Here is a 13,636-nt window from a genome sequence, read left to right on the forward strand (position 1 = left end):
TCTGTGGTCTTTAACTTCCCTCATTCTTTCCATCAGGCTGTTCTCTTCAGTCTTCCTTTAAATCATATGGTGTCCATCCACTTCTGTTTTCACCAACGTGATCCTAGTTGAAGCCACCGCCATCTTTCTTCTGGACCGCAACCTAAATCATCAGCTTCATCTTAAACCTCTCTTTCCATGCATCTACTGTCGTTCACCCCTAATGGCTACTTTTCTGTTTCTTGAAAAGTTCCTTCTGCCTTCTTAGGGCCTTTGAATCCACTTGAAATACTAGTGCTATTCATCTTCAGGAGGCCATATCTTTTTTGTCATTTAAATCTCAGATTAAGTATCATAATCTCAAAGGCCATCAACTGTCACACAATCTAAAGTCTGTCTTGTCCTAATCTTTGATTATACTGCAGAATACTTTCTGTACATAATGTTCTCCTTATAGTTTAGTTACTTGTGTTTTTTTTTTCTATCCCCTCCAATAGAATACAAGTCCTTGGGAAACAGGAACTTTGTATGTTCGATGCTTAGAACACTGCCTCACAAACACAGGTGCTCAGTGACGTTTGTTGAAATAATGAAAGTGACAAATGAGACACTAACATGCTGAAATTCAGGGAAGTGAGGGATCACAGTGGAACTAAAATGATCAGGAATAATTTCTTGAAAAGAGGGCAAATTGGTGAGGCTTTGAGAATCAAGTAAGGCTAGTCAAGAAGAAGTAGATAAAGAGAGAATTCCAGGCAGTAAAACAAAAAGGCAAAAGCAAAGGTGTGAGAAGAGTAGTAAACAGGAATACTTGGGGACAGTAGGTAGAGCAGAAATTTTGTAAAGATTATGTGAAATGAGCTCAGACTGGTAAATCCAAATGGCAAGGATTCTAGAATACCAGTTAGAGGGGCTAAAAATCATCCAGGTTAGGGACTTTTCCTCATGTTGATTTTTTAAAAATGTTTATTTATTTTGAGAGAGAGAGAGAGAGAGAGAGAGAGAGAGAGAGAGAGAGACTGCACATGCAAGCAAGGGAAGGACAGAGAGAGAGAGAGAGGGAGAGAGAGAATCCCAAGCAAGCTCTGTGCTGTCAGCACAGAGCCAGATGTGGGTCTTGATCTCATGATTATGACCTGAGCTGAAATCAAGAGTCAGATGCTTAACCGACTGAGCCACCCAGGCACCCTCCTTTCATTGATTTTTGACTACAGCTACATTTGAACCTCTTGATTGCCATTTCATTCTGAGTCTTTTAGGTGAAAGTAATACAGTCCATTCTACCAAGTTTTTTCTTTTTTCTTACTCTCCCAATGCACATACAATGTTAATGCCAGCTTGCTTGAGTCTGACCGAATGTGCAAGGTGATTCTGGCTTATGTGTGATTTCTGTGCTTTGAACAGTCATTTTGTGGCTCAGTTAGCCAGTGCAATCCTTGGTCTGAGTGTTCTGTCTAGTTTTAATGGTAAATGGGGGTCACGTCGGATAGGGGGATAGAGAGGAGTCTCACCCTTTTCTCACAACTTAAAAAAAATGTAAAGAATGGCACAGATGTAAGTACCCTCAGGTAGAGTATCACCCCCACCCCCCACCATACTTTTCAATGAAACACATTGAGCCAGATAACGGTTTGCTGTGGCTTTGATTTCTCTAGGCAGAGTGTCAGCTCCTGGTGCCCTTCCATCTGTCAAGTGAGTGTGGGCCTGTCAGCCAACTTCAACACGCTTCTGTGGATGTTCCCATTGCCACAGATACAGGCATCACACCAACAAGTCTTTGGATATAAACTACAACCTCCCAAGGACTGTTTGAGCTGCACCGCAATTTTGTATATCATGCTCCGCTTGACACAGCATTTTTCACGCACTCCTCCAGCTTTGTTGGGCACCTCTTGTGGACCGAGCTTTGCGTAAATCATGGGATTTCAAGAGAAGACATGTTTTCTGGCCTCAAGAAAGTTACAGTTGACTGTGAAAGAATGACATGGAACCAGATAAGTGTGGAGCACGATCTCAGTGCCCACATGGAGGATAACATAATATGACAGGTGCATGGAGGAGGGAGAGACCTACGCCACGTATAAAAGTCAAGCACTTGGCAAGAGCATTATCCCTGGCAGGTCCGGGGGGCCGTGCAGTGTACCAGGATGGCCATTTCCATTTCCTCTGGTGATCCATGCTCTTCTCTGTTCCTGCTTCCCGTGTAGGGCACAGGCTTGACCCTTTAAGTGAAAACAGTGATTGTTGTGGGGATAGGGAGTGTGATATTTTGCATCCTGCATCCAGTGATAGCACGGCTTTTTTTTTTCACCTTCTAACATCTGGTGTTCTGATCCAACAGGCTCAGTGTGTCCTTCCATATGTTACCTCCTAGGCAGAGAAAAGGAGTTTCCTAAGGAAGCTACTCTTCAGGACTCCTCACATCCCATTAAAACTAAGTAACACAGTAGTCCCTAGACTCTAACTGCCTCTCCCCTATATTTGGTTCCATCTCCCTTTGTCCTAGACCACCTGTCACAGATAACATTGTACTGACCAAGGGCTTGGAAGTGCACTTTTTGCAATGTGCATGCTCACAGTTCGGTGCCTGTTGACTGGAGTTTTATCAAGCCATTGCCCTTCTTCTGCAGATCCCTTGGTGAGGGCTCTTCTGTTCCATCTTGTGCCATTTCCTCCCCCACCACACCAGGGTACTCTCAATTGTTGCTCTTGAGTTTTCTTTTCCATTAGGTCAAGAAGCCACTGTAATTTCCACATGGAGATGGTCCACGATTGTGTTTTCTCTGAACACAAGATGTTAGGTGTTAGGTGTGAGGTGGTGATAGGGTTGAAAATATAGAGAGAGGGGAGAGTTGCAAAAGTTCATCTCAAAATGATGTGAGGGAATTAGCATGTGAAAACATAATTACTCTATCTATGGAAACAGTTGAAAATCCCACGAGTCATCCAGAAACATGCTTTATAGATGTATGGGAAGGGTAAGAAGGGTTTTAGGAATCAGTCTGTCCCTTAATGACTGTTTGAAAAGCCCAGCATGAGGGTGTGGACTGGCATGTTTAGATGAGGTCCCTACAAGTTTGATGGTTTAGCCCAGAGGAAATGGACTTGGATGGGGCATGGTGGTATTTTGTGTAGACTCTGGTGATCAATTTCAGGGAGTTTGGAAAAGATTTGGGATTATACATGCGTTCTACAGTGCTTATTGATCAGATGCCATTTACGTGTAATTAGAAACTCATTTCCTTCCAAATTCTTTCTAACTTTCCTTTTAAAGTAGCTCACCTATGAATGTTTGAGCAGGGAAGCAGAACTAGATGACAGAAATGGTTCCTAGCTCTAAGACAGGAATCAGCACAGGGCTGCCCACCGCAGACCAAATCCAGCCCTCTGTCTGTGTTTGTAAATGCATTTTACTGGCACATAGCTACAGCCATTCATTTATATATAGTCCCTGGCTGCTTTTGGACTACAGTGGCACAGAGGAGTAGTGGGGACAGGGACTGAATGGCCTTCAAAGCCTCCAATATTTATTATGTGGCCATTTACAGAAGTTTGCTGACTCTTGTTCTAAGACACCATATACATTTTTTTTTTTCTTTTTAGTGGCGTCCCTCCTCTGTTCGTCAATTTCCTCAAATGCCCAGAAGGAGATTGGAGCAATGAATTCTGTGTCTCTTTCCAAATGCGGAGATTCTGAGTTTTCTTTTGAAACTCACAAGTTCTCAAACTGCCACAATGACAAAAAGGAGAATAACATTGAAATATGTTTTCCTTACTATCAAGAGAGGGGCCCTTGCTATGTATATCTCTCCTCATCTGGCAGGGATGACAGCTTTTACTGTCAACACAATTTTTTTTTGATTAGACACCTGGATCTTTCCCAAGGGCTGGCTGCACGTTAAGTAAAGAAATCCTATCCACCGGCAGAGTGCTGCAGCAGCTAAGGCTGCTTTCTGTTCACCTGTTTGCTGTGAGGAATTCTCAACCGGCTCTCCACTCACTGGGTATCAGATGTAAACAACAGGTGATAATGGAGGATCTGGCTAGGAAGATTTAAAATGGAAAGCCAGTATTTCTCCCTGAGCTCTGTTGCAACACTCATGGTTACTGTAGCAGGGCTTTCAATGAGGTGCGTTTACAATGTGCTGTCCTGTCTTTCCACATTGCCCAACAGTATGAGGCCAGACAGGGCATACAAGGGCCTTTGAAAACACATTATATAAAGCACCTTGCTTTTCTTCAAATCTAGCCTGCAGGCATCGTATTTTGTAATTGATGGACAGCAAGTGGGCTCAGCTCAGGCTGATGGATTTTTGCAGGGCGAGTTTGGATCCTTCACAAGGCATGTCAGAGAAAGCAAACAGAGACTATGCAGTTCTATCATTATAACAGACTTCATTCAGATGATCTGATTGTCTTCCCGCCTATTAAAGTCTTACATAATTTCACTTCTGAATGGATGGGCTGGCCGAGGAGGAATGAAGGGAGAGCAAGGCTTTTTGCAGCCTTCTGAATGGGACAGAAGCTTTCAGTGATACTTTTGTCAGTTGCAATACCCTTAATTATCCAAAGACTTTATTTTCTTCTACCTTTTAAGTCACATCTCTTAAATCAGTGCTTCAGTCAGACTGATAGGTCTTCCTTAAATGGCCTCTGTGTGTGGCGTGGGGGATGGGGGGGTGTGCACGGAGAGAAAAGAGAGAGAGAGATTATGAATGTATCTACAAATCTGAAAACTTAATCGACTAGTCTACTCAGGACTGTGTTGGAATTAGCTTTCCTTTGTGGTCGTCTTAAGAGCAAACATCTTTGCTTTCTCTTTCTTCCTCACTGGAAATGATAGTTTCTTGAGGATATGGTCAAATGGCAGGAAAAAGCAGAAAAAATACTTGAATATACAACACGGTGATGACATGTGGACTTGACACTACAATTCAGATAGACCTTTAGGGAAAACAGTCTCCTCTGATCAGTATTCAACATGATGTTTTATCCTCACTCATTTAGCATATGTAAATAGTGCTATAAATAATCCCATTAGGTCAATGACTGTCAAGAAGGGCATGGTGAGATTGTTTTAATGAAAGATACTGCATTTGACACCAACTGGGTCAGGGTGGGCAGAGAATATGCTCTGTAACGTATTTGACGGTTTCAGACAGTGATTCGTTGTCCCATGTCCCAGCAGACATTCAAGTGAGTGACAAATTTTTATTTATCTGAACTTACAAACTCCATGTTGCCTATGAACAGAATATCTCTCACATAGTTTTAGTATGCCCTGTTCTTCGGCAGTGCAAATACCGTGTATATCAAGGGAAGATGGTACTTTACTTTGTTCTGAACTTGACCAAGAGTTGTTGAGTATTTTGGAAAATCAGACCACCAAGAGCAATGCCACCTGTGGATCGTGGCCTCCCAGATACAGTACCACCGTATTATTTGTTCCTGTTTCAATCAAGCATCCAACTTCTTCATTCTTCTGGTGCATAACAACCAAGTGTTTATAAACTGAAATGTATATTTTTTATTACAGATTATGCATTAATCCTTTGTGTTACAGGTAAAGCATTACACTGTGTTGTTTTTTGAAATTATGTGTGTAAGTTAACAATCAGCAAACTTTCTGTGAAGAGCCATATAGGAGATATTTTAAGTTTTGCGGGCCATTTGGTTTCTGTCACAATTATTCAACTCTGCCATTCTAGTGAGAAAGCAGCCATAGGCAATATGTAAATAGGTGTGTTTCAATAAAACTTTATTTATAGACATTGAAATTTCCATTTAATATAATTTTCACATGCCACAAGACATCCTTTTTTATTTTCTTAACTACTTAAAAATGCAAAACCATTCTGAGCTCTTGACTGGTACCAAAACAGTCAGTGGGCCACCTTTGTTTAGTAGATGATCATTTACCAGTGTCCGTTCTAATGCGTCAGGCTCAAGCATACACAAATATATATTATTTCGAATTACATTTATCTATCCTTTACATTATAGCTGAAGCACTACGTTAGTTTTTGAAATGGATGTGTGTGAGTACTAGCAACAAAGGTTTTTGTAAAACAGCTTGGTAAAAATATTTAATATAAAACAGTTTTTTTTTTTTTTAAATTTTTTTTTTCAACGTTTATTTATTTTTGGGACAGAGAGAGACAGAGCATGAACGGGGGAGGGGCAGAGAGAGAGGGAGACACAGAATCAGAAACAGGCTCCAGGCTCTGAGCCATCAGCCCAGAGCCTGACGCAGGGCTCGAACTCACGGACCGCGAGATCGTGACCTGGCTGAAGTCGGACGCTTAACCGACTGCGCCACCCAGGCGCCCCTATAAAACAGTTTTTAGTGCTGTGCAGATCTTTACTTGTAATGATAAATATATACAAGAGACTATGGTCTTCCCAACAACTACCTCTGAGAATAAAGAAAGAAGGCCATATTAAAAAGCAAGCAAGCAAAAGAAAGAGCAAGTAAGCTGTATTTATGGTTAAAATTGTCCAATCCTGATTGGATAAAATTTGGTGCCTTTTTATGAAACTCAGAAATTCTTGTCTTTTTTTGGTAGGGAAAATCAATCCTGGCTTATCCGTAATGCAAAGCTGTTAGGTGATGTTTGCCATTCAATACTTTTGGGCTTTCAGATGTGTGTTATTTCTTCCAGGCTTGGGACATGCTTCATGTGCAGCAGAGTTGAGCTGACGTTTAGTGAAATATCAGAGTTGTTTTTCTTTCTTTCTTTCTTTCTTTCTTTCTTTCTTTCTTTCTTTCTTTCTTTCTTTCTTTCTCTCTTTGTAGAATGTACTGCCTGTAAGTTTTATTTACTTATCATCAAGGCGAGCATTACAAAATGTTTCAAAAAATGAGCCCCTGGGTCTGAGTACAGTAGGTGAATCTGATCTCATAGATTTCTGAGCCTTTGGCATTCCCTTCTTTCCCTCCCGTGAGCTGGGAAGGAGGGTAAGAGTGGATCTGGCAATGTCAGGTCTCAGAGGAGGCATCAGAATTGTGCTGAACCTGAGAAGTGTCCTTTGTCCACCTACTTGGTAAACTTTCCAATCATGTAAGTCTTGATCTGGTTTCTCAACTTGATCAGATGTAAAGATTTCCTGGCTGACTTCAAATCTCCTCGTCTTTCCCTAGTGACACAAATACGTGGAGTCTCTGTTAACTCTGTTGTCCTTGGCTGGACAAAGCCATTGCAACCTCTGCTTTGAGGCCACTTCCTGCCTGCGGCCCCAGGACAGATGCACTGGCTTCCAACTCCCCTGCCTTTAGGGCTTCCTCCAGGGCGGTGGGAACATCTGAGTTCTCTCTCCACTCCACCTGGAAGTGGGGTACTGGGTAACCCAGGGTACTTTGATGCATCCCAAAGCCCTAGATTTGTACTGGGTGACTTCCAAGGTGATACATTTCCAGAGCCTTCAATAGGTTCTTTGTTCCTGTTCTGGTCGTGTCTGAAGACACCCGACCTCATTGTCAACTCCAGAAGGAGTTGGCTTCTCTTTCACTCATCCTGTGTTACAAACCCTTCGTCATCACAGAGCTGCAAGCCTCAGGGGCCTTAAGGTCATAGGCAGAAAAAGTATCTTCACTCTGGGAAGACACTTGGATCTAAGCAATTGGAGCTCATATGGAAGATGAAGCTTAATTTGGCAAATCCTTTCCCTACACAAAACTGTGCTTTCAGACACATTGTCTTGTGTCATTATCTCTAACTCAGAATGATGAGTCTGAAGGAGCCTGAAAAAAAGAGTAAGATTTAAAGAAAGGAAATAGAAGTCAAGGTTTAACATTTCTATTTACTTGCCAGATTACAAATATGGTTGAAATGACCTTATTTTCTTCCAGTGTGAAGGGAAGCTGAAATATGAATACTGTTCAGTAGTAAAGGGATCCACACAAGTCTGTATTATCTGCACTTTGGGGTGTATACCCACATGTAATAGAATCGCCCCAATTCACCCACCATCTGTCATAAGGTCAGAGATTATCCTGAGATCACGTCAGCATGAGCTCACAGATCCCTATGCTCTGTCCCAGTTACTTGGGCTTTCCATTTTTTCTCTTCGTGGTGTCAAAACCTCTCACCATGATTGTTTATATTCTTGTTTTCATTTTCCTGGAACCTGAGGAAAGCTGGCCAATTGCACCCTTCCCTCTTTTAGCCTAGCCCTTTTAGCAAATGCCTTATGCCCTCTCTGTTCCTAAGGGGTTTGTGCACATGGAGAGTTCTTGCCTGGCTTGTGCATGGGATCAGCCTCAATCTGAGTGGTGTGTGTGTGTGTGTGTGTGTGTGTGTGTGTGCGCGCGTGTGTGTCTGTGTACGTGCATGTGTGTGTACATGAGTGTAGGGGCAGGTGTGGAAAAGAGGTGATTCAGAGGTAGAGACAAGTGATGGGGGAATTCAGATAGGCTTAAATACATAATTACTGTCTACTTCTCTTCAATAGACCTCTCCTGAGTGCTTTGTATAAAAACACAATGACAGTATATTTACAGGTTAATAATCTGTTTTAAACAAAAGAAGAGGGAGGGATGCTGGATGGCTTGTGGGTAGAAAAGGAGTACTGTATGTCTATTCACCCTTCTTACGTGGCCAGGACCAAAGGATTGTCTGCTATTCTCTTAATCTCTCTTCCTCTCTTCCCCCTTTTAGCTCAACAGAATTCACCAAAAATCCATGAAGGCTGGTGGGCGTACAAGGAGGTGGTCCAGGGAAGCTTTGTTCCAGGTAAAGACACATTTATTCTTGTCATTTTATTTTTAAGAAAAGAATTTGAATGAAATAGAATATTATTTCCAGAATTTTGCATTTGCTACATGGCAGGAAAAGTATCGCCAGAAGCAGCAGGGTTCCTCTGCCACTTCAGGTGAATGCTCCATCCGGGGAAGGTTTGTTCTGGAGTGGCGGTTTAGGCAAGACCACCTTTTTCCATCTGAGCCTACCTGCCAAGGCCTTTCCCTCTGCAGGTGGCTCTTCCAGGGAGAGGCCAGGGGAGGACAGAGTGTTGAAACTCTGTCTGCTGGAGTTCGGTGAAGCGAGAAAGAGCCATCTTTGAACATTGATGAAACAGGAAGGCTGGAAAGGCTGACCATGACAGTGAGGCTTGCTGGGATGCATGCTGTCACTGATGTCACTTCAGTAGCATCTGTGGTCAGGACTTAGCACATTGAGCCAAGCACAGGCTAAAAATAACAGGCGGAGTGGATGCCATCAGCATTGGGGGAAGAGAACTGAAGACAAGGCAGAGCCAGAAATTAAAGCCATGACTCTAGTTTCGAAGGAAGGTGGAGAGTTCTCCTGTCTTCCCCACCACTCTCACCTCATCCTTCTGCTGTGTCAGACTTCCGTGGGGAGAGAGGCGAGAGAAAGAGCAAGAATGGTAAGGAGAAGGATGGAGGGGAAGGCAGGTGAGATATGTCAAAATATTTTAAACTGCTGAGATGTGGGAAAGTAAGAAAGAAAGCTCTTGAGAGAAGCGAGTATGGAGCCCCCACTTAGGCCCTAAGAACAGAAAGCTCCAGTGTCAGTGGAGATCTTTGTAGTTGGTGGCAGGTGGGAAGAACAGTGCCCCTGGTTCATTCTTGGCTGCTATATGGTCTGTGCCTGTTCTTCTGTAGAGTTCATTACATCACCTGTGCAGAGCTCAGCAAGTTGTTAAAGCCCTTGGAGCATCACTTTCTCGGTTGTGCCGTGGGACAGTAATACACACTGTTGGGGCTTTCCAAGAAGAGGAAACAGCTTGGTGGGGGAGAGTGGGTGCCATCTGGCTGCCAAATAGCCTCATAAATTGATATTATTAACTGCACAAATTTACTCTGGTACATTTATCCCGTGGCCCAGTGGGCATAGAAACCGGTCTTGATTAATTCACCCAGAAACGATCAGGTTTCTGATAATAATCTTGGAACAACTTAATTGACACGTGCTATATTCATATGGTGTGATATAGATGCATGGCATTTTATCCATAACAACTGGAGACATCCCTTTCCAATGGAGTGCTTATTGTGTTTCTAAGGAATCTGCTTCCCATATTCGAGACATCCCAGAAGTTGTGTTTATAATGACACTCGTGTGCTTTGTGATTATGGGAGTAGAGCCACAAAGGGCATTCCCTTCAGGTTATAATGAGTCCTGCTAAACTAATAATATCCTCTGTAGTGACTGAAGTGTTGATGGATAATATGGAAGAGGCGGTGCAAAGTTTTGCTCTTCTGCCCCACATTTTATTTTTGATGTTTTCCGCTCTGTTGACACATTCCTTCTCTACACGCTTGCAAGGTCCTCTTTTGATTTGGCAGTTGCTTCTCAGACAGCCACAGGAAAGAAGTTTTATCTTTCCTTTTACGTGTTGATTTAAAAAAGTCAAACTTCCCCTCATTTCCAGCTTTATATGCGATACTATGAATAAAACCTGCTATATGGTAAGCAGTAAGGTGCAGAGGTCTGAGAGTGGAATCTGGAGCCAGGCAGACCTGGCATTGAGTCTGGGTTCTATGGCTTCCTATTGGTAGTTCTGTCAGCAAGTTGCCTGCCTACTCTCAGATCCTTGGGTTATCCATCTGTTAAAATGGAGATAAGGACTCAGTCAGCCTCATGAGGTTTTGTGAGGATTAAATTAGATAATGCAGATAAGGTGCTTATGGTAATGTGTGGTGCATGGTGTGAGGCAGGACATATCAGTTGTTCTTGATATAACTATTACTATTTTATCGGTAGCAATGTAGTTGGATATCTGATACTTCTCTGCTTCAGAAAAGGCAGAGAGCCATAAACTGGAAATATAATAATGCAAGTGAAGGTCTCTCATGATGCGTAGAACATGGGGGATGCTTAGTAATTGTTCCCGGGATGGGTGAATGCAACTGGTTTGGACGCAGTGGCCAACTGAGAAGTGACTTGATCATCCTTTGCATTGAATGGTCTCAAAGCCCTTTGGCTTCCTGGTACAGAAGACTGGTAGCTGATGATTTTACTTCCTAAACTTTGGGGCACTCCACTCTGTTAAAAAAAAGATAAGAGTCATGAGAATTTTTGAATTAAGTAATTGGACCTGAGGCCCTAACATCTGACAGACTCCAAATGACCTACTTTATCTAAATTGGTGCTTAGGGCAATAAAGAGACCCTTTATCTCTTATTATCATTGCTGAATATAAGGTTGACAGTGTTCCTTGATTTGCCACTGGGATTTTTTTTCATGGTATGGTTGTGTGAAAGAAAAGAGAACTCTGTATGACGAGACGATTTGGACAAGTTTTATTGCCCTGTAAGTTCTTTACAAGAGTATCTAGAAATAATTGTCAGTTGGCATAACAGTTGTGAATCTGTGATTTCAACAGCTTGTGGTGCGTAGAAATATAGGACTTCTCTAAGAGTGGCAAGCCTGGGGTTGATTTAGCACAAGAATAACCCACTTCGGTCAGTTCAAAGCACCTATGGGGTAGGCTCCTAGTGAGAACCATGTATGGGGCTGTTGATAAAGAGGTAATGGGTACACAGTTATTATTCAAGGGTGAACCTACTATCTCAAGAGGAAGATAAGCCACAAACCCATGACTCAGTGTAACAAGGCCTCTAATAGGGTCTAGAGAACATGTAAAGGAGCCTATAAAGTGTTGTGATTCTGCCTGCCTGTTGACTAGTAGACTTCGTTTACCTGCTCAAATCCACACCTTCATCTAGCCTCACCCCTAACTACAGCCTACTTTGCAGGCAGAGCCCCGATTTGATTTGTGTTCACCCCCCCGCCCCAGACAGTCATGGGTTCAGAAGGAGTCCTTCCCCAGCCCCAGAAAGTTACTCGATTAATATCTACCCCAAACATGGTGATTTCATATTATTCTTGAGACTGATGGATTTAGACATCATGATGGCTAATTTCCTGCATCAGATTGGATGGTCTGCAGTACCAAGATACTTTGTCAAACACTATCCTTGATGTCTCCATGAAGATTTTTTTTAGATGAGATTACCATTTACAACAGTGGAGCTTAACTGAAGCAGACTTCTCTCCCTAATGGCAGTGGGCCTCATCAAATCAGTTGAAGGCCTTGAGAGAAAAAGACTGAGGTTCCCCCAAGAAAGAGGGAATTATGCTTCTAGAACCTTTTGGCCTCAAACTACACCATCTCCTCTCTGGATGTCCAACCTGCCAGCCTGCCCTGCAAGTTACAGATCTGTCAGTGTCCACAATCAAATGAGCCAATTCCTTAGAATAAATCTCTCTTTACATATAGACACATACAGATGGGGTGCACGTACACACACACACACACACACACACACACACACACACACTATTGGTTCTGTTTCTCTGGAAAACCCTGACTGATTCACTAATATAAACATAAGCCTGTGGTAAACAATTCTACCCATGGTGGGGACAAAAGCTATACCAAAGATGGTAAAACAGAAACTTGGAATGAACCCAGATCTTGTATGGCTTACTTAGCATTAAATTAACCGTGGAATTGCCTCAACATTGATTTTCTTAAGTGAGATAACAGACTCCTTACTGTTGGAGCTGTTTTGAGTCAGGCTTTCTGTCACTTGCAGCCCAAAGCATTCTTCCAGATTCTGGATTCTCAGTGGAAAAGGAGGAGAAGGGGGAGGGGGACATCAGAGCAAATAGCACTGGCAGAGAGGGGTGGAAATGCACCATGCATACGGGCACTGTCTATAGGACAGAGCACACCATGGAGCTTGATATGTGAGGAGGCCAGAAGGGGGCCTGGCTATGGGACTCTGTGTTTCATGTTCAAGAGCTTAGACACAGTCCCTTTAAAAGTAGAGGAATTATAAGACACCCCTAAGCTCTAGAGAGACATAGTGATGTGTATTTTAAAAAGCCAGCTATCAACAGGCACATGAAAAGATGCTCAACGTCGCTCCTCATCAGGGAAGTACAAATCAAAACCACACTCACGCCAGTCAGAGTGGCCAAAATGAACAAATCAGGAGACTATAGATGCTGGAGAGGATGCGGAGAAATGGGAACCCTCTTGCACTGTTGGTGGGAATGCAAACTGGTGCAGCCACTCTGGAAAACAGTGTGGAGGTTCCTCAAAAAATTAAAAATAGACCCACCCTATGATCCAGCAGTAGCACTGCTAGGAATTTACCCAAGGGATACAGGAGTACTGATGCATAGGGGCACTTGTACCCCAATGTTTATAGCAGCACTCTCAACAATAGCCAAATTATGGAAAGAGCCTAAATGTCCATCAACGGATGAGTGGATAAAGAAATTGTGGTTTATATACACAATGGAGTACTATGTGGCAATGAGAAAGAATGAAATATGGCCCTTTGTAGCAACGTGGATGGAACTGGAGAGTGTTATGCTAAGTGAAATAAGCCATGCAGAGAAAGACAGATACCATATGGTTTCACTCTTATGTGGATCCTGAGAAACTTAACAGAGACCCATGGGGGAGGGGAAGGAAAAAAAAAAAGAGGTTAGAGTGGGAGAGAGCCAAAGCATAAGAGACTGTTAAAAACTGAGAACAAACTGAGGGTTGATGGGGGGTGGGAGGGAGGGGAGGGTGGGTGATGGGTATTGAGGAGGGCACCTTTTGGGATGAGCACTGGGTGCTGTATGGAAACCAATCTGACAATAAATTTCATATATTGAAAAAAAAAGTCAAGGAG

At 42.8% G+C, this 13,636-nt stretch overlaps 1 protein-coding gene across 1 annotated transcript in view; it reads left to right on the plus strand.

The window, feature by feature from the left end:
- CA10 (carbonic anhydrase 10) overlaps positions 1-13,636 on the plus strand; it is a 487,496-nt gene that overhangs the window by 71,336 nt on the left and 402,524 nt on the right. The window contains exon 2 of the mRNA XM_045488338.1: positions 8,637-8,711. Within this exon, the coding sequence (XP_045344294.1) occupies positions 8,637-8,711 (75 nt within the window). The remainder of the gene's footprint in view (positions 1-8,636; positions 8,712-13,636) is intronic.

The sequence above is a fragment of the Leopardus geoffroyi genome, chromosome E1 (assembly GCF_018350155.1).
Source record: "Leopardus geoffroyi isolate Oge1 chromosome E1, O.geoffroyi_Oge1_pat1.0, whole genome shotgun sequence".
Taxonomy (NCBI): domain Eukaryota; kingdom Metazoa; phylum Chordata; class Mammalia; order Carnivora; family Felidae; genus Leopardus; species Leopardus geoffroyi.